This window comes from Chanos chanos, chromosome 5 (assembly GCF_902362185.1).
Source record: "Chanos chanos chromosome 5, fChaCha1.1, whole genome shotgun sequence".
NCBI classification, from domain to species: Eukaryota; Metazoa; Chordata; class Actinopteri; order Gonorynchiformes; family Chanidae; genus Chanos; species Chanos chanos.
In genome coordinates, this window is record NC_044499.1 from 13,654,479 (window position 1) to 13,676,263 (window position 21,785).

General features: G+C 40.0%; 2 protein-coding genes across 2 annotated transcripts in view; both read left to right on the forward strand.

Moving 5' to 3' along the window:
- The first annotated feature begins 684 nt into the window (after window positions 1–684).
- LOC115812187 (transmembrane protein 200C-like) lies at window positions 685–4,537 on the forward strand. The gene is made up of 2 exons (XM_030774671.1): window positions 685–2,049; window positions 4,451–4,537. Exons 1-2 carry the CDS (start codon window positions 685–687, stop codon window positions 4,535–4,537), a joined length of 1,452 nt encoding a protein of 483 aa, XP_030630531.1.
- A 6,687-nt stretch (window positions 4,538–11,224) lies between these two features.
- Window positions 11,225–21,785, forward strand: part of LOC115812188 (band 4.1-like protein 3) — a 29,397-nt gene continuing 18,836 nt past the window's right edge. The window contains exons 1-3 of the mRNA XM_030774673.1: window positions 11,225–11,245; window positions 17,533–17,690; window positions 20,273–20,455. Of these exons, the coding sequence (XP_030630533.1) occupies window positions 17,544–17,690; window positions 20,273–20,455 (330 nt within the window). The 5' untranslated portion in view covers window positions 11,225–11,245; window positions 17,533–17,543. The remainder of the gene's footprint in view (window positions 11,246–17,532; window positions 17,691–20,272; window positions 20,456–21,785) is intronic.

The following is a 21,785-nucleotide window of genomic DNA, read 5'->3' on the forward strand; positions in this document are numbered from 1 at the left end:
ACCTACTCTAATTGATTTCTTGATTGGAATGCATAATAAGGTTACTTTTATGCTCAGTTTTTGCAAAGATTGTATGTCACCATATAAAGTTGGTACAATTTTCTGAGTCATAGTAATAAAAGCTCTATTTGGACTTATGTTAGAGCAATCGGGATTGTGGTAGAATAATCACTATAAAAATCAGCTATGGTGTGTGTGCGTGTGCGTGTGTGTGTGTGTGTGTGTGTGTTTGTGTGTTTGTGTTAATGGTTGGTTGAGTGAGAGAGAGAGTGTTAAAAAGGAAGAGAGATGGCTTCTGGGTTTCTGCTGTCAAAACAAATAAATTTAACTACAAATGTGGAGCACCTCTCAAAGCAAGCTAACAGTCGCTGTCTGCTCCTGACATCCCTCTGAAACATACAATGTCAACTTAGGCATGACATTTGAAACAGATGACCTGCCATATATAGCATCCATGTATCAGCTAATCAAAATTATTATCTCTCTCTCTCTCTCTCTCTCTCCCCTCCCCCTCTCTCTGTCTCTCTCTCTCTGTCTCTCTCTCTCTTTCTCTCTCTCCCTCCCTCTCTTTCTCTCGCTCCCTCTCTCTCTCCCTCTCTCTCTCTCTCTCTCTCTCTCTGTGTGTCTCCTTCTTTTTCCGCCTCCTTTTAGGATGATTGATAGCTTCATGATCCAGTAGATGCAATGATAGCTACTGGCGGGCTCTTGCGGATATCAAGGCGGCAGGATTCGCTACGGTCTAAGAACCGGGCGGAGAACAAGAGGAAAAGGAAACCCAAAAAGAAGAGAAAGAATGACATTGTGGTTGTGAAAGGAAAACTGAAGCTGTGCTCTATCTCTGGACTGGTGGCTGCAGTGGGAGTAATGGTCTTATTAGTGGGCATAGCTATGGCTGTACTGGGATACTGGCCCAGAGACACCACAGACAATCCAGAAATATGGTTACCAGTGAGACATCAAGCAGAAAAACACACAGGCTATTACAAGCACAACCCAGAGGGAATTTCCAACTTCACAAGCAATAATAACCTGTGGACACAAAATAAGTCCAGTGTCAGTGATAGCAACAGTACTGGTACCAGTCCCAAGGCCTCCCCACATACAGTGGGTTTCTTTGAGGGTTTGTTTGCCAGCTACCTGTACTCAGACAAGCTGAAAGTGTTTGGCCCACTGGTCATGGGCATCGGTATCTTCCTCTTTATCTGTGCAAATGCAGTGCTTCACGAAAACAGAGACAAGAAGACAAAAATCATCAACCTAAGAGATATCTACTCAACAGTCATTGACATACACAGCCTGCGCACCAAAGACAGTTCCCCACTCAATGGCTTGGTTAGTTACATGCAGCCCAGGGGTTCGGATGCTAGATCAGGGTCTCATACCAGCAGCACAGTAGCCAGAGGCTCCTGGCCCTCTGCGGCCTCAGGTAAGGGTGGGCAGTTTAGACGCCTGTCATACGGCAGGAAATGCAGCTGGACTCGAGAGAGGCAATCCTTCACCGACACTATTTACAGTATCTACAGGGATCAGAGCCACAGCGAAGGGCCCACGCCTGTCCCCAAACTTTGGGAGACGAGGTCCATCGTGACGTCCTCCGTAAACACCTTCACCTTACCAGTCATTAAACTCAACAACAGAGAGATGGAGGAGAGAGATCACAAAGAGGGAGATTCACAGAAGGAGGGAGAATCCCGAATCTCTGAAGAGGAGGAGACGATACCTCAGAGGAACAGGATGCTTTGCAGTGCTGATGTGGAAACCAAAGCAGAAGTATCCAGGGAAAGCGTGTTGGTCTGTCTGAATTCCAAGGGCATTGGAGAAATCCAGGAAGTTGCCAGATCCTCCCACCAGCTGCTCCTACCAGCTCCACGAGGCAGAGTCATGGGGTCACATCTGTCCCTCAATGCCCTCTCAGACATTGGGGTCAGTCGTCATGACGACAGGACACGACGCTTCAGCTGTCCGCGGTTAGACCGTTCGGGCAGTAAAGGTTACATCAAACTGGCTGATTTAGGTGGGGATTCATTCGAAGCTCCTGATGACGAAACTGTAATCAGAGCAGAAGTCACTGAGCAGTCAGTGCATGAAGGAATGGGACAGGCAGCAAGTGTAAACATACTCTCCAACTCTCACACACACTCTCACACACAACCACTGTCTCTCAACTCACAGAAAACCAACAGTGATATGGAGCACAATGCAGCACACTGAGCGTGTGACCAGTCAGAGGGGATGACTGATAAACGGATAAACTGGCAAGAGCTTATCATCATTCGCCCAGGTTTACACAGACATTTTGTCCAGTGTCATCACTGTATATATCATAGGTTAGAAATGTTTTTGACTGATTCTTTTTTTATGAAAGTGAAGGCAACTAGGAATTTATGAAATATTATGCACAACTGATTGCGTTATCCGGGGGGGCCTTTTAGAGCTCATCTTTACAGCAGGTGTTCTTACATGTAGGAGACGACAGTACGAACAGATTGGAATTACAAATCTCCCTCATTCCTGACAACGACGAATTTCATTAAATGCTTGAATTCTTTTACCACTAGTTGACACGTGGGGCAGCAGCTAAGCATTGTTATTTAATCAGAGGGTCGGATAGCAAATGTTTTTCAGTTTTCAATCAACAAAAGTTTACCCTTTTCTGGGTTCAGGTATGACACACATTTGGAATGACAGAGATCTGTTAATTGGTACTGGATTAATAGACACTAGTATAGGACCATGTTTTGTACTTTATGTGAATTCTCCTGGTCACAGTCTATCCTCAAGCGTTGGACACAGGTCTTGTACTATAGCACTTAGGTAGAAATAAATGTGCCTTCATATGATCCGTTGTAAAATTTCTGTCTAGCACCTCACCACTGGTAAATATGAAGTTAATGTGAGCGTTATAATAGAAAATTACTTCTACAAGACAAACATACATTTTCTAGATCAGGAATTATTTTCACTTTTAGAACATGTTTATCACACTAATCAGAATTGTCAGAGCTTGACAAATAAATGAAAGATTTTTCATTCAGCTGGCTGGAAGAAGCATTTAGATGGCTATTAATGACCACACAGACATTTTCTTATGAACTGTGAAGATTAGAATTATGTTACAAGCATGACTTGAATATTGATTGTGGGGATTTGGTTAGAAAACATTGATCAGACATTGATTAGAAGATCTCATCTGCATCTGATTCACAACATAAAGTCATGTTGTTTTTCTTTTCTTTTTTTTAAGATTTAAAATCTGATTAATTAATTATGCAATCTAAAGTATACAGTATGTGTAGTATTCAGATGTTGTTGTAAAATTACACAGCAATAACTGCTTTAGTTGAACTCTCAGGTGCCAGCCTAGTTTATTAGAATAATAGTTAAAAATTGTTGAACTGACTTTTTTCAGAAAAAAAAGTGTTTTGTTGTAGAAATTTAACTGTCTGTCAAGATCCCCTGAATAATGGATTTCATCACAATGTACATATAGTAGTACAAGAAAAATAAAACTTGTTGATTGACTCCTGGATTTGGTTTTATTATTTTGGTGAATCGTCGGACTGCTCTCTCATACTGGTTCACAGCTCATGGAATGGACTGTTAGCGTTATACACCGCTAAGTTCATTAATTAGTAACCAGGTATATGCTGCCGCTCTGAGGTCAATTATTGTACTGCAGATTCATTCATCAGTCAGCAGATGGCACTGTAAGGACATGATCTAAATGATCTAACATTGAGCTTTGTTTCTACTGCTAAGTATGCGAGTTATTTATCACTTGCACTTTCTCTCTACCAGTAAGCTTAGATTTTCTCCAACTGCAAGAATATATACACAGACTCATTTGCTGAGGATATAGATAATTGGTAATAGTAGCCTCACTGACACGCAAATATTATCATTTAAATGTAAAAGGAATATCAACTCTAATTTATGCAGAGGCATGGAGATTAAAATGAGTAAACAGAGTGTCTGGGAGAGGTTCACGTGTCAGTTATTTTGTTTGAGAAATACTAACATTACATTGAATAGCTTGGTGCTCTGTGTTAACTCCACAAATCTACACAAGATTCAAAATTTACCTGTGGGATAACTCAGTCCAATCATTCACGCCCACACGCATGCACGCACGCACGCACGCAAATAATAGTATAGTTAAAAACAAGTGAATAATGGCTCTTAATGACACATCAAAGCAGTAATAACATTATCACCGGGTGACCATTATCGATAAGGCGTATTCAGGATGATGAAAGAGACTAACAAGTCTTTCCCTGCGCAGAAACAGGAGGCACGGAATATAACTACGAGACAGTAACAATGTATCTTTGAATGTGGTGGTCTGTGTGATGAAATGATCTTACGAAATTACACTGCAAACGGCAAGTGGTTTATGTAAGAAATTACCTTCGTGAGTTTCTGTGTTCTCACGTGGTCTATAAATCAACAGGTTTGTCATTCTGGGGTGCGGTTAACTCTCCTGGGTGTGCCTAAGAGGGAGAGGTATCCAATTCAACACGAAGGAGGCGGAGACTAGGGTTCGCTTGTTTTCCGTTCAGATGAAAGTGGAATCACTGCAGGTGAAAAGGGCTTTTTAGCTTTCATCTTGGAGGTGTGCTGCCGGAAGTATCGCGTTGGTCGTCGGTGAAATGCGTAGTGTTTGTTGACATTTGAAAAGGGTAATCTGGAGATTCTGGAGGCTAGACAGCGGGCTTCAGTCAGGTGATGTTTTTCTGCAAATTTAGAGTTTGCTTATTCTATAAAAATGTCATGTGAGAGTGTTGTTGTAGAAATGGAAACATCTTGTAAAATTTTCCTTTTAATCACTGATCCCTGTAAACCTCTAAATAAGCTTATTTTAGAGTAGGCAACTTTACTTTGAGAAAAGTTCTCTCTCATTCATTGTTTGACAATCAGCTGACATGGATGCCATCGTTTAGAAGTGTGCACAAATGCGCTTTTAGAGTATAGGCCTGCATTAAATGGTTTTTTTCCCTTCCTCGTTTGCTGTCTTTTGTGGAACTTTACTGGGACAATCCCGATGTTTATGATGAAATTTCTCATCGCGTCCTTGGGTACAACAACGGTAAGTTAATTTGTTTTAAAGAAAGATATTCTAGCTATTTCACCATGTGTTATTATGTGGTCTGTGTGCATATGTAGCGTTTATTTTAAAATATAGAATAATCTCTTTTTGCGATATTTATGGTATGTGCAACGCGTCTGTGCCAAACCTACAGTGGCTGATTTATTGAAGGCTGGAGTCATGTCAAAGTCATTTGTCTGACGTCGGAAACCATTTATCTTCACCGCTTTAGCCTGTTGTCTGTTGTGTGGACATGTTTATACACATCGTAGATATGGTGGACAATTTATAAATATTTATGGTATGGAATTCCAACTCAACATTAAAAACGTGTATGAAATGCGTATTACGGGGGGAAACCTTCAGAGGCTTCAAAGACTTCTTGGCTAAGATTGCTGAGATGTGTTTGTATGCTCTTAATCATTACTCTGTGACTCATTATAAGACAAGACTTGTGAATACAGCTAGTTTGGAAAGAGGAAATGAATCCTGGTTGTCTAAAGGTTTCATATCCTTCCTATGTAGGAGGTTGTTTGGGGTTAGCACATGCATTGCTTGTTTTTTGGGGTTTTTTGGAGGGTTTTAAACTGTAGCAGCTTGATACAGAATTAGGTTACTCGTTTGTTTGTGCATTCATCCGAATACAGAATGTCTGTGCCTAATAATGTTTGTTTACTTGTTCTCAAAGAATTGAACCAGCACTGAGTTACATCCTGACTTTACTTGCATTTCAGGGTAGTGTGATTGTGTCTCTGATTACGACCAGCAGCTGGACTGTCTTGGTTTAAAGTCAAATGGATCTATTGCACGTTTGTTGATTGGCTGCTATTTCTTAACTGATTGCTCTGTTGTTCTGTCTGCATATTTTGTCAATTTTAAATTTTAAGTTTTTGAGAAGGTTGGCTCTGAGAACAACTGAATAATCTTGACATTCGTGTCATATTGAATAAAACATTACAAGGTCAAGTAAAATTCTGAGACACCCCTTTGTCTGCTGTTCTTAAAAGAAAATGAATGGTAAAAAATACCAGTTTTGAACTGTTTCACTAGGACATTTGCACCCAGGATAAACTCTGTCCAAGGGGGATGTTGAATTTTATAAGCTGAAGGAAGGAAGGTCATGTGAGAGAAGTGTTAGAACGTTTCTGTCTGTTTATCACGAGACAAATGATAAGGCACAGATCAAAGGTTGAAGATGTGTACAGTGTGCATTCTTGACTGTTACAGATTTGAGTTGAGACATCTTCTGGATTCGGTGTGTGTTCTTAATTGCTGACAATGCAAAGCCTAGTTTCGTCATATGAAAGACTTTGTCCGCTTTGGCTGGAGTCTGTGCTAAGTGTGCACTTTTCCCACCCACTGAGTTTGCGTAGTTCTGTTGAGAGACACGTGAACTTATTACCCGGTAAAGCTAAAGCCCATCTCACAATTTAGATAAGAGCTATGGTTAGACATCTCCCAATAGCATTGATAAACACGTGAACATTGGGTTATCACGCTGCCCTGCGTGAGCTCTAAGGAATGGCATGATCTTTCTTTGCCATATAAAGCAATGTCACTTGGATGGTACCTCAGTTATCTTAGAGTATTTATAGTGAAGAGACGTGGGCTGCAACACACTGGTCTTTCTTGAAAAGCATTTCAAAGAAAGTGCGTGTGTGTGTGTGTGTCTGTGTCTTTGTGTGTGTCTGTGTAGGTGTGTGTGTCTGTGTCTGTCTGTCTGTGTTTGCCCTGATGAAGTCAGGAGCTAAGGAGATGAGTCTGTATATGAAACACCCTAACCATTGTACTGATGTCAAGTCTTGAAATGGCACAGAGAGATGTGAAATCACTGTGGGATTATGACAGTTCCTATTCAGTTCAATTGACAAAAGAATTTTTATGATCAATGCGTGTACTTATGAAATATCCAGTGTGTGGACAGAAATGAAGTGAGTTAAGTGTTTCATGAAGTCTTTTAATGCATTAAGACAGATTATTCTTCATCAGGTTATTGGAATAAGAGTGACTGATGTATTATAGTTGAATTAATAATATCTGTTGTACTTGAAATATTGAAATAATTCGCCTTTTTCGGCCCGAGTGAAACAGTCCACTGTTGGGTTAAAACTCTGACAGATGTATTAAGTAGACTCTGCTGAAGTCAGGTATTGTTTATATAATTAACAGTTATGTAACTGCCTCATCTCAAGTATGTCACGTATCTGAGTGACAGTCACAGTCTTTCCTGAACATTCAGTCCTATAGTAAGTTATGATTAGGATTTCACATGTGGTATTTCATTTTCAAAGGTTTTTGGTATTGTTATTTTATGATCACCTGCATGCGCTGTGCACACAACTGTTTTTTTTTTTTTTTTTTAAATCAGAAACATACGGTGTTTTGCTGCCATTAAAGATACTTCTTCATAGTCTTTTACTGTTGGTCCATCTGAACAACTGAGTCTACTCTGAAGTTTGATCCTTCCCCAAACCTTTGTTACGTTATCTCACATTATCTGTGAAACATCCTCTGAGACCAAGTGAGGCTTTATGGCTACTGTCAGCCTGATGTACGCTCCAGTTATCAATGGGAAGTCAATCAGCGTGCATTGTCCTTACTATAGTCTGTAACTGTCTCTGTCTAATCTCCAGCATGCAGAGTACTGTCGTAACTAGCGTCCAAAGGTTAGGAAGCACCATGTCCTTTATGAGGTGCATCCCGAACGCTGAAACCTGGACTGAAGATAAGTGGCACATGTGGTGATGCCCTAAGAGAAGATCAGATTTGTCCTTTATCTATCCTTATCTGCTGTTTTATTACTTACCTGGAAGATGATATAACATGCACTGCAATCCTTTTGAAAAAAAAAAGAAGAAGAAGAAGAAGAATTTTCTCTTGCGAGGCATTGCAGTTGGCCTGTCCACTTATTTGTCTGAGCTCTGGCAATTATTTTCACTAAGAGATGAGAAAGAATTACTGGAATAATAGTAAATGAGCAGCATGGGAGTTTCTGTTGGCAGGTGCCGAGCTCTGTAAGCACTTCAGTTGTAATTTCAGTCGACAGGACCTGTCTGTAAACCCTCTGAGGGTAAAAGGTTTTTTTTTTTTTTTGGTCAGGGGCTTCAGGCGAAGAGAACGGGTTTCAGGCAAGCCTCAGCTCGTATTCTTACAACGACACTGGCAGCTTGCCACACATTTGGCTAGAGTTTCACTGTTCAATTGTCAACAGTGCATTGATGAGATTTCTCAGCTATCCTTTTAGAGATTCCAGTGTCAGTTACCTTGAATCCGAGTTCTTTGTGTGTAATTACCAGTTCACCACAAACTTTAATGGTATGTAAACACAAAGAGGTGAAACAATAGTAGACCAACAAACTAAAGTTCACACTCTAAGTCTACAGTGTAAGACATACTGTTTTCTTTCCCTCCTGCTCACCCTCTGTCTTCACTATGTGTTCACATTATGAATGCATTTTCTCACTATCTGGATGACTTAATGAGTTATCGTCTGCAAGATTTTCATCAGTACATACAGTGGAAAGAGTTGGTCCAACTGAAGGTCGTGTTTTAACTGAACTGTAGGTCAGCCATCTATTCACTAAACTGTCAGAGACTTGAGACTAAAAAGATACCAGAAAGGCAGTAGAACTGAAAGTGCCAGGAGCACACAGATCAGCTGATGCCTACTATTACTCATTCTGCTGACTAGCAAGAGTTTCCTTGAGTAATAACTGGGTGAAGGTACATTGACTTTCTTTTTTTTTTCTTTTTCTTTTTTTTTACTAAACTTGAAGGTAAAGTGATTAACCATTTACTTTCAGAGAGAATTTTAGCGTTTGTAATAAAGTGATTGCTCTATTTACTGACAGTTCACTTTTTAACATTCCAAGAACACTGTACTGTACTTGTTGGGAACATGTTTTCAGCTCCTCGGTCAAAGCAAATGGAGGGAACATTTGCAAATCGTTTCCTGCAGAGCGGTGTAGGTTTCTGTTTCTGTGATATATTCCAGAACATGAATCACTCCTTTAGGTTTTGTTGGGACTTAGCTTTGAAGACCAAAAAAAAAACCCCTGTGTGTGGGAAGAGAAGGTGATTGGAAAAACATTTCAGGTCTCCCTCCACTGTATGTCATGAGGCAGTCTAGACATTTTGGCTTCTTTTCATAGCATTTGATGTATCCAGTGTCCAGAAACACAATGTCAACGTGACGTTGTGAAAGTTATTTTTTCCCCCTTGTGGAGCGAAAAAGGATGATTCAGATGTCAAGCCCAGGGCTTTTTAGACTGGCCTGTGCTTTTGTGCTGACAGACAGACAGACTGCCCAGTGTCATGTGAAACATGAAAAGCTCCTCTCATTTGAGGTGCTATTTTAAAACATGCTGTTGCATATCAGGCATAGCATTTCTGCAAACATATTCTGTGCATAGTTTGAGATGGCAACAGGCTTTCAGTTATTCATACCACCCTATCCCCAAACTCCAGAGTATTTGTCCAATCAAGACTTCACTAACATATCTGTTACTCATAATAGGATACATAATCTCAGTATCCTCAGAGTTCAAATGGGTAGTTTAGCTCACAGACACCTGTAGTCTGAACCAAAGGCCTAAATAACTGAACTGAACAGAGATCAGAATCTACACACATACACTGGGGTTCTATTTTTGTATGTGTTTGTAGGAGTGTAGTTTGTTTTAGACAACATATGTGCACCATGGATATATGCATCTGTTACAAGTGTAAATCTGGAAGATGTTGCGTAGTGCCACAGAACAACTCTCTCATTAGTGCACTATATATACATTAAAGAAACAGGCACAGTCGGGAGCAATTAGATGAAATTAACGTTAAGGGTAGGCGTAGTGACCCAGAAAAGGAGGTTTATATTCCCCACTGTGAAACAGCAGGCATGTCCCTCAAATCCCACCAGAGAATGACTGAAACACTTAATTAAGATTGTGTGTGTGTGTCTGTGTGTGTGTGTCTGTGTGTGTGTGTGTATGTGTGTGTGTGTATGTGTGTGTGTGTGTGTGTGTCTGTGTGTGTGTGTGTCTGTGTGTGTGTGTCTGTGTGGATGTATGTCTGTGTGTGTGTGTGTGTCTGTCTGTCTGTGTGTATGTGTGTCTGTCTGTGTGTGTGTTTGTGTGTGTTTGTGTGTATGTGTGTACACACACACATGCCTGAGAATGTCTGTTTGATAGAGCATGCATATGATTCATTCAAGACAGATTATGCTTACGTATGCATTTTTAGAGCCATGGAGGAAAGAATAGTCTTTTCCTCAGCTTTAAAAACTGGTCATAAATCCTCCCCCATTCTACTTCCCTTGCTCATCTCTGCTGTTTAATGTTCAGTGACCTAGAATGTGTGTATGTAGCAAATGATCATTCAGTATAGGCCCACCAATGTAATCTTTTAAATATAATACTGATGTTTTCTCAGACATGAGAAGGTTTACCGTATTACTGAGCTTTTAACAGCCGTTTAATCTGAGCAATATGTATTTATTATATTGTCATTATAAATGCACATCCAATGAAATTTTAATCCATTGTCAAAGATATATATCATAGTGAATATATATTAGAATGCAAGCCTCAGAAGCAGCCTACTTAATGTTTATTATGAGTGATTAGTATGAGATAAGAGTCATACTCATTTGGAAGTTCAGTTTCAGATATATAGTCTGGGTTGCGACTGTAATTAGTTTTCATATCTCAGTACATTTGTTTTCTGCAACAAAATGTGAAAACTTCTCAGTCGATTTAACAATCGAAGCCCCAATTCGCTCTCGCTCAGGTTCAAACGTTCAAAATTACATGTCTAATAGAGCCGAAACATAGTATTGACTAAAGGTTGGCAGCTTTCATGAGAACACATCTTTTTACCCTATGCAGAGCATTTAATCTGTGAAACCGTTAACTGCGAACTACAGCGTTTTCACAGGTTTGGGTGGGCATCAGGCGCCTATTTGATCTCCCTTTGCCTGTGTAGTGTGTAGTGCAAGCTTGCATTGGCTGTTCTACAGACGGCAGCTATCCCAGAATGCTGTAAGCCGGAGGTTTGGCAAGCTGGATGGAAGCGGGGTCTCAAACGCAGGTTTGCCACACACTGTCAGTAGCTCTAGTACCAGTGAGCCGTGCTTCGTCAAGCACAGGAGAGTCGGCATATCCGGTAATGTCAACATAATATCTGTTTTTTTTAAAACGTTGCTGTTAAGATTCCGTTTTCTTTTAACGATGTATAATTCGGAAAGAGAACTGTGTTGATAGATTGTCTTTCGTCTTTTAAAATCGAAACCGTTTGTAGCCAGCGAAAATCTTTGACTTGCTTAAACGGAAATTTGTTCTCATTTATCCCGCTGTGTTCTCGATATTCTTTTGATCATCCTTGTTGACTTATATTACAAAAGGTTACAGTAATGCTCAAGCATCAACGTTGAATATGTATCCGACCCGCTTACATTTTTAGGCGCTATTTATTTGGGCGTCCAAGCAGCAACGAATGACTTGGGGGGGATTTCCTCCCCACTGTTTTCTTTCATATGTCGGTGCGCTATGGAATTTACTGCTTATTCTGCAGATATGCAAACAGGAGGAGAAAGCTGTGAAAATCGCCTCAAATTGTGTTAAACGTAACTACGAGTATCGGCAGAGCCATGTTTTGCTGTTGACTCACGTGACTAGCCTCGATGTGCACATTGGTTTCCCTCGCGGTTAGATGTTGAGACATTGTGTCATATTTGAGAGAGAATGTCAAATTAACGATTTATTGGTAAACACAAAAGATCCTGGTGTGTTTTAAGAATGATGTGTAAACGTACTGCGCGATGAGCTTAAGTGTAGTCATTACATACATTTCTCTCATATGTAAAGCACTGTAAGTGTGGTGGACAGTAAATCAGTGTTTTGATAGTAACCCAGTGTAGAGAACGTATCGTATCACCCTTGCTGTGTTTGCCTGCCACATGGCTGGTTCTGGTTTTGCAGCGCCTCACACACATAAATAAATATCATACCTGTAGCAATGCAGTTTTATTACCTTCAAAGAATCAACATTGAGTCTGTTTTTGTAACACTAAGGGCAGTAAACAGCAAGCCGTAAATCTCTAAATTTGTTTTTCAGAGGGCACAGATATCAGCGGATTAAAATGTAGGCTCACTGAGGAGACTTTTAGAACACAACAGAAGTTATCAAATCACATAACACAAGACTTACATGTACACAACATTAAGAGGTAACAGGTATTGCAGGGTATTGAGTCACAAGTGGTTTAGTGATTAGCAAGGCCTTTAAGCTTTTAAGAAGGTTTAACCCATCTGTACTTGATTAATGCCCCTATCTCAGCTCTAAAATGGTCAGACATCAACGCCACATAATTTTTCTGTTCTTTCAGATATTCGATAAGGCTGTCAAATAAGATTGCTGTTTTGTTTGTGACTCTCTCTTGCAGGGCCTGTGTGTGTGTGTGTGTGTGGGTGTTATGCTTAAGTATTTGGGAAAGGTACTATGATGTAGAGTAAGACTGATATGAAGTAGGGACTAGATTACTTTGCTCTTAAGACATAGGCCGTTTTGAGCACTGTCCACAGAAGTGTTTTCATTTGAAATAGTTGTCACTTTGGAGCTGAGTAAATCAGTGTAGGAATTTAGCTACATTCTCTCAGCATCACATTAAACAAGTTTGAAAACATCTTAACTGATTCACCCAGATGCTAATTTACATCTTGTGACTTTTGAATGTGGAAAATAGCCCAGGCCTTGTCAGATTGACTCAGTAATTTGTTTCAAATGACAGGTAAATTTCTAGTGAATAGACAGAGGACAGCCAAATTTAGGCTGAGGTGTGTTGCACTGTGAGGAAATGAAAACTGAAAGGAACAAAATTCTCATCTTTCCACTTTCCTCAGTTTGCACATTGTTTGACTGAAATCATATCCCTTTGGCTGTAGTTTTGGCTCTGCTCTTGCCCCCGTTGGCTGTAAAATCATCTGCCTTTGCCCATCTGGCTAATTGTCTGTCCTTTACCTTAAGAGGGTCCTGAAGACCCCCTCTGGCTAAATTGTGAGATGAAATTACCTTGGCTCAGCTGGAAATGTGAACAGATATATTAGCCCGCTGGCTAATGTTTAATTTGCCTGAAATCAATCAACCTCTGTACTTGCTGAAATGCTAGGGGGTTATTGTGTCAGGTGTGAGTGGTTGAAATACAGATGGGGTAGGGGTTAGTATTACTTGTGATTGAATTTGTCTTACGAGAATGGATATTTTGCCATATTATACCTGTATTATTCAGGATATTTGAAAAAAGGACAGAGATGTTGCGTTGCTGTTATGGTGTTTGTCTTTGGAAAAGTGTCATCAGGAGAGCCCTGCGTGTTGACAGCGCAGTATCTGTTTAAGTGATCACAGTGCTGGACGTGGGCCAAAACACAAAAACACACACACACTCGCACACACACTCACACAGAGCATATGATTTCACTCTGCTGAGGATGGTTGTCTGTCTGGATGCTGTCAGTATGAACAGGAAATCCACATCCAGAAGCCGTGTCAGAGTGAGTAATGTGCGTTTAAGTCTGTGATCACCACTGCTGACACAGATGTCCTATCATTTCAGCGACCTGGGGAACAGCTGAATATCCTTACAGTGGGGTGGTACAGTCACAAAGTGACCTTTCAACCCTCTCCATAGTAGATGGATAACAAGTTCAGAAATCATTCTGTGCTGAGACCTTGTCGGCGCCAGCGTACGGCAGAGCCGTGGGCACACACGTGTCTTTGATCCACCTCCTTTTTTTTTTTTTTTTTACTGCTTCTCATGCCTGATGGAGTTTGTCTCAGACAGTACTCTGGAAGTACGCTGTCATATCAAGCTAATGGAGGTTAGGTCAGATAATACACAGTTAGAGGTAAACTTTGACTGGTTAGAGGCGGTGTGAGTAAATGTGTCAGAAGGAGTAACTGTGTTTGATTAGAGAGAGCAGAACATTATAAAACCAAATGAGTTTCTTCAAGTATTTTGAGGAAACTGAGTGAAATTGGGTCACCTCAGTATTCTGTGCTGCTCGGTATTTGCAAAAGTTGTGAAAGGTACACGATTGGGTCATTAGCCTACTGCTCATTACTTTGGTAGCGTGGTAAGTATGACTCATATGTAAAATCTCAAGAAATTTTATAGTGTATGGGAGTCATGTATATCATTTCAGTCCATCTTGAAATTACCATGTTATGTTAATTAGTTAAGTTAGTACTGTAGCTCATTTACATTTATATATTTAGCTGACATGACAGTTTTTAACATGTCAGAGTCACACACACACACACACACACATCCAGAGTGCTTTGGCAGAGAGCCACCAAGCTCAGGCTTCAAATTCACAAGTCATTCGGTCACTCAAAAAAAGATGATTTTTTTCACTGTTTAAGAAGAAATTTGGAAAATTTGTTAAGCAATTTAAAATTTATCACATTATCCGTTAAATAATTACTTAAATTTTTAAATTCAGAACGGTTTTTATTCAGTTTGATTTTCAGTGCATTTACATTTTAATTGATATTGCTATATGCATTAATCTGTTGGCAAATCAGTTATACTGACATCGAAGCACTATGTAAAATACTCTGTATCAGTGAACGTGCGTGATTCTAATCTTTAGTAAAACTGGAGTGTGTGACGTTTTATTGATTAATTGAGTCGTATGTTTAAAGGCGAATTGAGCAAAAATGGATGGGTCAGATGTAACAGTAAAATTTTCTGTTGTCAGAAAATGAGTTTCAAAATGGTGCATTGTTAACTGGAGGGACATATAACAGGACTGTGGACGTGTAAATGAATCAGTTCATCGTCTGTAGCGCTGATGAAAACCTCAGTGTTTCAGTAAGAGCGCTGTCCTGTGACAGTGTGTGAGTGTTGGCTCTATCAGTGCTTTTGCAGAAGGATCATAATCAGTGTGACAGCTGTGTCCCCGGTTACTGTGGTTATGAAGCAGGATGATAAAAAAAAAAAAAAAAACCTGTCCGTTGTCCAGAGGCGTGTGGCCTGGGACACAACGCGTCGGCAGAAGCTGAAGTTTCACCTTTGTGACACATCACTAAGCTGGGAGGTCGCATACTCTCATGTACTGGACCAGCTGTGCTGCCCCCTCCCCCATCACATCTAGAGGATTCTGGGAAATGCCAAAGCACAGATGGCTTTATCTCTCTCTCTCTCTCTCTCTCTCTCTCTTTCTCTCTCCGTCTGTTTCTCTCTTTTGCCTCGCTCCTGCCTGGTCTCATTCCAGTAGTGGATTTCATCACCACTTGGTGTAACATTGAAACTTGCAGTATATGGCATTGTATGATGTAATAATATATTAGAAGGAAAGACATTGCATTATTGATTGATTGATTGATTTCTTTCTCACTCGTGCGCTTGTGTATCTTTGAGGTGCAGTAGTGTTGAGGTCAGTAACTCTAGCACAAAACCAGATTTGGTTGCCATAACAACACTTGATCGTCTTGAGTCTCTGGTATGTCACTTAAACAAAAATAGATTACTCACACCTCAAAAAATGGTTAAGCAAAAAAAAAAGTTTTTTTTTTAAATAATTTTTTTTTTTTGCTTTCTGCTTGCATTTACATTTATAAGTGCCAGATACTGATCTGACTTGGTTTTATGGAAAAGTTTGCGTTTCTGAGGTTTTGGAAAGCGAAATGGACAAAATAGTCATTTTCTTTGGTCCACCCCTCCCAGGATTGATAATGCCCCATACAATATATTCCTATGTGTCTGTGGAATGAGCTTGTCCATATATATTCTCACTGACATGCTACCCCTGGCCGTTTGCCTGTAGATAAATATGACCTACATTCAAGAGCTATTCCACTGAGTGAGAGAGGATTTCACAAAATGTGCCTTGCTTCATCTTCTAGTCCTTTTCTACAGTCACTGCATCACATGGGATCTTGTCCCTGTTATACTCTTGGTGACTGTCCTGCTGTTGCATCACTGTGACTACTCTCAGGTGAATAAGTGACAGCACACTGTGCCTGTTAGAGAGATGACATGAATCGTAGTAATGACCTGTCTAAATTCTAACCTGTTATGGTTTTTAAGGAAAATCTGCCTGAGTGAAGGGTTGTGGGGTCAAAACCCACTCAGTAATTTCCAGCAGTCACAGAGGGTCAAATCATGAGAATAGACTCTATGACCTGGGTACACAGTTTATACCCTTGACTCCATAAGTCCCGTTGAATGTTGTTTCTGTTGTTGAATGTCTTTTCTATGCTGAAGAAAGTCCATTCATGTTTCACAGGTAGAAATTAGCCAGTGATTATGTGGTGAGGTGAAAAGGCCGCCTGATTTCAGCCCTCAGTGGGAGGACGTTTAGAACAGAATGAATTGAAGACCTTGACTATTCATTTGGCTGACAAGTCTGGCAATTCATTTGACAAATAACCTTTTACTTTATGTGAGCACATCAGTAGTCCTGTGCTGTCTGCCCGTAATGAGTTTTCAGATTGATTTTATACTTGCAATGTTCATAAACAATGACCAATTAACAGGCAGGGAAAAGAGGTTACATAAATGTGAGAAAATCATTCATTCATTTCCATTTCTCTGCTGCTTTTTTTTTTTCTCTGTGCGCTTTCAAGTAGCACTCTTTTTTAAAATAGTTATTTAATCATGATTTTTTTTTTGCTGCATTCAGTCAGATTGGGAAGGGAGAAGGATGTTGCAGGATGAAAGTGAATGGCTGAACTCGTTCATTAGATTAAAAGGTGTCAGGCAAGATATAATGATGACTTTTGTCAGGCCTGCTTTTATTCCTCCGTAGATGACCTTTTGACTTCTGTACATTATTGTCGGGTCAAACATCTGACCAATACTTGGCAGCACAAAAGAGTTAGATGTGTCTTGGTCTTCCGCTGGCATTCCTGGTGTAGTCCTGGAAGCCCGACATAGTACAGTTCTCGGGAAAGCTGTGGTCTTGTCCTAAACTCACGCACCCCTGAGTAAATACTGAACTATAAATAGAGCCGTGTGAGTGAGAAGCTTTGGTCATTTCTGACAGGCTGCCAACAGTGTCCAGATGCCCAAACTTCTAGTCTAGAGCCCTGACTACCCACTGACTCAAACATTTTCTCCCTCCGACCGTTAACTGGATGCGATCGGGTCTGGATTTTCCTTAGAAGAGTTGAAGAGTTAGGTTTTCATTTCCTGAAACTCGAGGCTTACAGGTGTTTTCATTCAAAAAGATGTCAAAAATGATTTAGACTGTTTGTGAATAATGGCCTCTTAGTTTGTTGGTGTAATAAAATGCCAAGCGCTGCAACCAGTGGCGTAACGGAGCAAATATTTTTTTTAATCGGGTCCCTGTTAAAAGCGGACTGTTTAATTACCGCGGTGTCATTTGTCCAAAAAAAAAAAAAAGAAAGAAAAGTGACAGGAAATGAAAGTCTTTCTCTTTTTGTCGCAGTGTGATTTGCCATGACGACTGAAGCAGGCTTGGACTCAGAGCCTAAGCAAAAGAAACAGCAGCAGAAGCAACAGCAGAAGGAGTTGAAGGGGAGTCATTCTAGTAAGCAGGAGTTTCCCACGACTTCCGCACACAGCACTGCAGCCAGACAGGACCAGGTGAGCTTATGGCACAGCCTAGTCATATACAGTGATGATTATGCAATATCCATCTTCCATAAGAATCCGATAAGGCTTATCCAGCTCCATTCAAGCGTCAGTTATTGTAGTCGTGTTCTGAAATGAGCCTGCATTTTCTTACATATATGTTAAACGTGTACAGTAACAGAACAGTGACGGTTCTGTGTAAACCTGTTGAAAACCTGTGTGAACAGTTCTGTGCAAACTGTTTTTACATCTTGATCATGATTTATGACATATCTTTGTTCAAGATGTAGGAATAGGTGACTTTTCCCCTAATATACTATAGACTAGATCACAGAAGTCTGAGTTACAGCTGGTACGTATTAAACCAGAAAAGCCTCAGCTTTGTGCCAAGGCATATGGTCATCTCTGTCATAAAGCACTGTCATAAGAAACGCTTTTAAGCGGAATGTAGTCATTAGCACAAAATCTGCCATTACTTAAAAGTACAACTGAGTGCATTTAAAATTATGAATAAGAGTGCTGATTGTACACAATAGGTAATCAGCCCACGCAGTTCCAAAGTTTAAGAATTCGCACTGTCATCAGGCAGTCTGCAGATGTCTGAGTCTGCTCTGCATGGGGTTAAGTTTGTGAACTGTGTCTTCACTGAATCACATTCTGCGTAATCATTCGTGTCAAATGCATTGCATACTGACCTGTTAAGAATGAAATGTTTGGGACAGCATACTAAAGTTGGGTACATTGAATACTTAGCATCTGTTAGTAAAGTGAGAGGAATTGAGAAACGTAATCCTAAAACTACACTCATTTTACCTTCTTATACGCTTTTAAATGTCTTTGTGGGGGATTTATTCGTTCATTTCTTCATTCATTCATTTCTTCATTTATTTATGTGTTTACGCTGGCAAGTGTTCTTTAATTTTTGAAATTAAAATAGTTTATTATGGAGCCAGTGATGGGCTGATAAAAATCTGATATGTGGAAACATTCCATTCAGTTCATCTCAGATTTTCACTGCCATCTCGCTCTTTATGAGAGAGCTCACTTTTCCGTATACGAGCGGGAGACCCAGAAATGATGGTTATTAAATCCCAGGAAATGTTAAGAAAATAAAGCTCCCAGACCACTTCAAATCAACAGGACCGTTATTAGTTCAGAGGCTTAAATGTATTACAGGGGATAATGATATGACATAAAGGATTCTTTCAAACACTGAACTAAAGCATACACTCAAGTACTTACATATCATAGTGTATCTCTCAAGTTTACAGCAAATTTAAAGCAGCTGCTTTACGTACAAAGTATACCAAAGTACGCCAAAAATTATATCGATTTAATTTAGTTTCCCTGTGTGATGGCAATGAAAGGAATGCAGAAAATCGTAACTTTTAGTGGAGGCAGCTGTTGTGAGGAGTCCATGTCTAGCTTGGAGTCATTATCAATTTTGGTAACAATGTGTTTAAAAACAACATTTTGTACCATAAAGCAATCATCTCTGCATGCGGCAGTGTCGAGTGTTAGCGTCTGAACGTTTTGTGCTCTGTTGTTGTTTGTGTGGTTATTCACGGTAATGATGTTAGCTGATCGACACCTCTATTGGAAGGAGTAAGGTTAAGAGAGGTATTAAGATGGTATCCAGTGGTGTTTAGGGGTGTACACATTAGTGCTGAGGAGTGATACTCAACAACAGAGCCTGCCAACTGGCGTTCAACCAGCTTCAGCTGGAAAACATGAGAGCAAATGTTGACATTAACTTTGTTTATTTGTCTCTGTTTGTTCCACTCTGTATATTCCATTGTAATAAATTTTAATGTCACAGATTAACTTATCCTGTATTTGATTTTATTGTTTTATTCAGTTCATTCGGGTACTGAACCTTTGAAAACAAATGTTAGAATAAGCAAACAGGCTATTGTTTGGATTCATGTTCTGGAAATATTAAACTGTAGCTTGTCAATGCTTTTTTTTTTTCTTTTAGTTCGTTAATACATCCTGCAAGCCTTTTTCGTGTGTGTCTCAGTTAGTTGGAAAATTGGATTTTTAAAATGGTGCTGCTCCTTTTTGACCCTCTAAGGTGTTCCTTAATTAATTTCCTTGAAAATACTTATGTACGTCATACCTTGTGAAAAGATGTTGCCTCATCTGCTTTTTGCATCTGATAAAATCTATGAAATTGCAGACTGAGAATGATAATTGAACTGTGATAACTCATCTCCCTTTGAAATGTCATGAGGGTTGTGTTATGTAACTAGCTGAGCTTTGTGAGGGGGTGTAAGATGCTCTCTCAGTAATATGCGAGTGCACTTTGTAGCACTGATATAATTTCACGGCACAGGACATCAACAGCACAGCGGTTGCAGAAAGAGTATCAAGATAATGTTGCGTAAAAAGATTTGATATGTCGTATGGTTCGACATCTAATGGTTTGCGCATTTTGTAACTTTTTTTATGCTCCTGTAAGTCATGCATATCTTTATAACGTGCATCCAGGTTTTATACCGTAGATATCAGATGTGCTCACCGGTTCAGAACATTGTATTCTTCTGTAAACCCTATGTCTGTAAGATGACCTCTGCGACCTTTGTCTGATTCAGGGTAGAGAGGAGACGTCTGAGGGCATCAGAGCAGACTCCAGGCAGCGTGAAGACAGCCGGACATCCCAGAAGTCTCTCAGCGGTAAACTCTCAAAGTCCCCACTGAGAAACAACAGGACTGTGAAGAAGATGCAGTGTAAAGTCACCCTGCTGGACGGTTCAGACTACACCTGCGCGGTGGAGGTAAGCAGAGCCAGGGCAAAACCGACAAAAGAGCTCAGAGGAAATGTCCACAGGGTTCCTCTCTGTTCTCTCACCTCTAGAGGGGAGTATCAGTGTACAGCTGAACACAGATCGCTTTCCATCAAAATAATCTGATTACCGGTCGTTAGATTGGGGATTTCCAGCCTTGTTTGAGACAATATGTAACTGTATGCTGGGCCCCTATAAGAATGTGTTTATGTTGATGCTGTTTTTGCAGGTGTCTAAATTTACCTCATGCATAGGTTGTAGATGACTTGTTTGTTCCACACTTTTTATTCTATATGTGTAGCTGCTCTACTTGGTCTTTAATGGTTAGACTTTAACACGACTGTGTGTGTGCAGTAACAGCAAAGGCTCTTTTCTCTGGACAGCTGTGTGAATGTAAGCTCTAATGAGTCCATTTCATGGTTTTATTTGCTCTGCGGTCTTTACTGGTTTTCTACTCTTTTCACTTTTTTATTTTGTAATTTACAATTGTTTTTTTCAACTTTAGTTTTGTTTTGCTACCAAAGATATGTGGTATGTTTGAATCTGTTGACAAAGAGTAAAATCTGGTAGCAATCAGATCTACTTAAAGCTGCCATGGATTGTTCTCGGGAGATTATCATAGCATTTACGGGATTCTGAGAGCTAATCTTTAGTGTTTTTGTGGAGAAAAATACTTCAGTTTGGCTGCAGCAATAGGCTTTGCAATCAAGGTTCTTAAACTAGACGGGATTTCACAAGAGACATAGCTGTCCTCTTCCGTAAATAACTGCCAAGCACTAGTGAGCGGAATTCTATATTTATAGACCTATGTGTGTCCTGACATTTATCTCTCTGTTATTTGTTTTTGTTTTTGTTTTTTTCATGCCTACATATCATATAAATGTTGGGGCTTAGATCTAAAATTTCCAATAAACACATAGGCCCCACAGTGACAGGTATGAGTTCAATATCATTAACACGTTTAATGGTTTTGATATGGCTCATATCCACTGAGATTTGTGTTTCATAGGCAGCTATGTCCCCGTCAGATTAGCCTGAGACATGACGATGTTACCACGTTTCTTTAAGTACAGTGCGATCCACTAAAACCGCTAAAAAAATTTTTATGTTTGTGTGTGTGTGTGTGTGTGTGTGTCTGTGAGAGAGAGAGAGACAAATTTTGGATAATGTTAAGGGGGATAGGATTTACGGGATCCTTAGTGACACAAAGCTAAAGCTAAAAATAACAGCTGAGGAAGAATCCCAGGGACTCGGTCCACTTGGCTGAATGCTCTGTGGAAGAAATGTATTTCCTGTCAGTTTACTGAAGGGACTCGAGGGA

Excerpts from the sequence above, each read along its gene's own strand:
- LOC115812187 (XM_030774671.1), top strand. The coding sequence starts at position 685 with ATGATAGCTACTGGCGGGCTCTTGCGGATATCAAGGCGGCAGGATTCG. Across the intron at positions 2,050-4,450 it reads AAGCTCCTGATGACGAAACT|GTTTGTCATTCTGGGGTGCG; the intron begins GTAATCAGAGCA and ends ATAAATCAACAG.